Genomic DNA, 3,816 nt, shown 5'->3' on the forward strand with positions numbered 1-3,816 from the left:
CATGTTGCCTTGGATGTGGTGCTTGCTGGTGCCAATGATTGTTTATGATAACTCTGTCTTTTCCCTTTCTTTTTTTTTCCTGCCCTGCCTTTCTGGTCTCTACTATACCTATGATTGTACACTATCATGCTCCGCGTTCCATTCAACTGTACTATTATCATTGACCCGTGGGCCGCTGGTAGTTATTATGATCACAGAAAGAAATATAGTATCCTCTTTTTTACTAAGTCCCCTGGTTCCCAAGTACCCTCCTCTAGCTCGCATCTTTAGCTGCATCAGTCGACCATCAGTATTTTTGTCTTCCCTCTTCACTTCTCTTTTCTTCCTTCCTTTTTATACCGTTTACACGTAGCTGCTGAACAGCTGCTCACTATGCAAGTATTCCATCATGGACTCGTCAATTGAAACAGACATGGCCGGGTACATGAGGGTAACAAAACAGTTTTATAATGCACGTCCATATGCCAGAGCGTTCCAGCTCGTCATCGGTCTTCAGTACTCGGAGACACAATTTTTTAGTCATCGTAGTTTCGGATCACTGTTCTTCCTTTCCGTTTTTGTCTCCCATATGCGGCCAAGAATTAGCTGCATGCATACATCAAGTGCCGTCTCACAGGCCATGGTTCGGAGCATCGAGTAACCGCACAGCGGAAGGGTTGGATAACCAGATTAGTTGCGAATGTAAGAGGAATCACAAAAGGGGAATCGACTCCAAGAAATAACGCCAAATTACCTATGCCGAGTCTGCAGACGACAGAGCTGTGCAATGAGGATATCACAAGTAGAAATCGAGTTGCAATGCAGGTCGTTAGGGGGCAGCAAAAATCAACCGGAGGCGCGTAAATGTGACCCATATGTGCGTGAAAACAAGATCTGGTGTAAATCATAAAGAGGAACAAGGCAACCGGTAGCGACCACGTGGCTACCAGCATCGCCATTGCACATTCTCCTCTCCGCAGTTGATCACTGCCCGCTGTTCTTCTTCCAACGGAGCAGCTCCGCCAGGCTCGCGAGGCTGCAGCCCAGCTTGAGGAAGTCATGGGCCAACAGTTCATCGGCGGTGGCTCGGCTGCGCACATCAACACAGAGACATACGCTCAGGAACGACTTGAGCTCCTTGCTGAGCTTCTCCGGCTTCTTCAAGCGAGGAGTGCCGTTGGTGGCGATGAGGTACAAGGCTTTGAGCGGCTCCTCATTGAGGTATGGGGGCTCTGATTCGATCATTTCAATGGCCATGATACCCAGTGACCAGCAGTCCACCTTGGGGCCATACTCCTTCTGCTTAACCACCTCGGGCGCCATCCAGTACGGAGTACCGACCATTGTGGCACGCTTACTCTTCGACTCGGTAAGCTTAGCACAGAATCCGAAATCGGCTAAGAGGTCGTCAGCATCAATCTCCCTTGGTCATCAGACAGCTACTCACTAATCTTGACGTGACCAGCCCGGTCAAGAAGCACGTTATCACTCTTGATATCGCGATGGATAATATTCTGGCTGTGCAGATGGGCCAATCCCTTGCAGGTCTGCTCGCGGTTCCCAAAAGTTAGTATCAATCCTCGGGTAGAATTGAGGTTGATTTACGCACCTCTGCACAGATTGTGGCAATTTGATCTTCCTGGATCACCGGGTTGTTGTCAATGACATCCGTAAGAGCACCACCTTCCATGAACTCCATGACAACCCACAACTCGTTGCTCTGCTCCTGCAGGAAAGAGTCAAGGAAGTTGACAATGTTCGCATGCTGGCTGTCTTTCATGACAATAATCTCGTTGACAATGAGTTCCTTCCGAGGCTGGCTACGCAAGTCCATCTGCTTAATAGCCACCTGCGTACGGGGACCGTACTGCCGGTAAAGCTCACGCGCAACGCCGGACGTAGCATGCTCCTTAACACGCGCCACATACACGGATCCGGAGGCACCCTGTCCAATCTTCCGCTGCTTGCTGTAAGACTCGTTCGGGTTGTCCTTGGAGACGACAGAACGCAGGCGATCCATGACCTCGTTCTCGCTCATGTTCGACATGCGCACTTCCCTCTGGCGGGGCTCTGCCTTCTTGCTCAGGGCCGCCTCGGCTTGGCGGACGCCATCGGGAACATTTGTCTTCGCGGTCTGCTTGTTCGCAATGTTCAAGGGCTTCACAGGCTGGACCGGAGCAGGCAGCTTGCTGGGAGGAGGGCCCTGGGCCGGTTGCGCTTTGACGCCATTGTTCTGAGCCCGTGCAGGGGACTGTCCCTGAGCCGGGTGTCTGGAGCTCGGAGAGGATTGCTCAGCCCTAGCAGAGCCGTTGGCGTAGTCTCCAGGTCGCTGTCCGGCGGTCGGAGCGGACGGGGCAGGGCGCTGAGCAGTCAACTGGCGCGGAGGATCCTGGCGAGAGGAGCCAGGAGCCTGCGGGGCGGGGCGGCTGGGCTTGTAACGATCATCGGGGGACTGGCCGTAGCCACCAAGCTCTTGCTTGGCCAAGGGGACGCGAGTCTTGGGCAAAGAGGCATTGTACGCTTCTTGATCGAGCCGATTCTGCTCCTCTTCCCGCTGACGTGCGCGACGATCCTCTTCCATGCGGCGACGCTCCTTATCCGCCAACTCGTTCATCCGCTCCAATTGTTGCTGTTGCTCCAAAGCACGATCAGAATCCGACTTGGACTGCGAAGGAGACGAAACAGGAGATTGGCTCGAGTACGACTGGCCACCGCTGTCCAAGCGCTGCGCAGGAGCGGGCGGCGGGGGCCTTGGGGGCGCAATCGAATTGCCCACGGAGCCGCCGCCGCTGAACGGCTTCGCCTGCTGGTTCGCCGGCGAGGAAAGTCCGGCGTAGTACTGAGGGTTCTGCTCGCGCATCTTAATGTCCGAGTAGAACTCCAGCACCTCAATGACCGCCTGGGGGTTCTTCTTGTAATCCTCCTTGGTGATTGCGGACGCGGTTAGGAGCTTCTCCCACTCGGGCGGCAAGCCCACGAAGGCGCCGGTGCGCGGATCGAACCCGACGTGAACACGATGGCTGAAGTTCGTGGGGTTGCTCACCCCTCCCATACCAGGGCAGCGCTCGTAGATCTTATCAATCCAGTCGTAGATCTCGTCATCGCTCTTGACTTCGCAAGTGATGCTCTTGGTGGGCACATCGCGGGTGATCACGGCGGTTTTGGAATTTACGTCCTTGGGGTTGGCGAGACGAATGATCTCGAAGGCCATGCGAGTATCCTCCGATCTCGAGACGCCTGTGACCGCCGTCAGCGGAATGGAAAGCACGATCTTCCCCGTCTCATTCTTGAGAAAGTCAAGACGGAATTCGCGCAAGATCAAATATCGCTGATTCCATGTCGCCAGAAATTTGTCTTCCTTGCAGCGAACATACCCCTCCTTAATGACGGTGACGCCTCCTCCGCCCGACTGATCGGTCTTGGTGCGCGTGAGCGAGGGGGTACTCGTGTTGGGGAACAGTGAGAGGTTGGCCGGACCGGGGGTGCTCGGGGAATTCAGACTCATCTGGCTGAAGGAGGTAGCCACGTTGTTGGAGGGGTTGGTAGGCAGGTTGAGCTGTGGGCGGTCGGCTGGGGGCCGGGGAGCAGGCCCCGGATTCATGAACTGGTCTGGGGAGTACATCCTGCGGCTGCGTCAGCAGCGCCCGGAATTGATCACAGGCAAGAACCTGTGAGTGAATCGGGGCTGAAGGGCCAAAGGGGTGGGTTGGGTAGTTGGGTAGGTAGATAAGAAGGGAGCAAGGAAAGGAAAGTCTGGCTCACTTTTCATAAGAGGCCATTAAGCTGGGCCGGAGTGGAAACCGAGACGCGGAACTCCCAAGGAGGGGAAGGGGGGGG

General features: G+C 55.0%; 1 protein-coding gene across 1 annotated transcript; it reads right to left on the bottom strand.

Moving 5' to 3' along the window:
• Positions 1 to 963: 963 nt before the first annotated feature.
• Positions 964 to 3,758, bottom strand: An17g02010 (uncharacterized protein; the record flags this gene model as incomplete). Its single annotated transcript, XM_001398391.3, has 4 exons — positions 964 to 1,376; positions 1,427 to 1,526; positions 1,589 to 3,602; positions 3,742 to 3,758. 4 exons carry the CDS (start codon positions 3,756 to 3,758, stop codon positions 964 to 966), a joined length of 2,544 nt encoding a protein of 847 aa, XP_001398428.3.
• Positions 3,759 to 3,816: the final 58 nt, after the last annotated feature.

Source organism: Aspergillus niger (assembly GCF_000002855.4).
Source record: "Aspergillus niger supercontig An17".
NCBI classification, from domain to species: Eukaryota; Fungi; Ascomycota; class Eurotiomycetes; order Eurotiales; family Aspergillaceae; genus Aspergillus; species Aspergillus niger.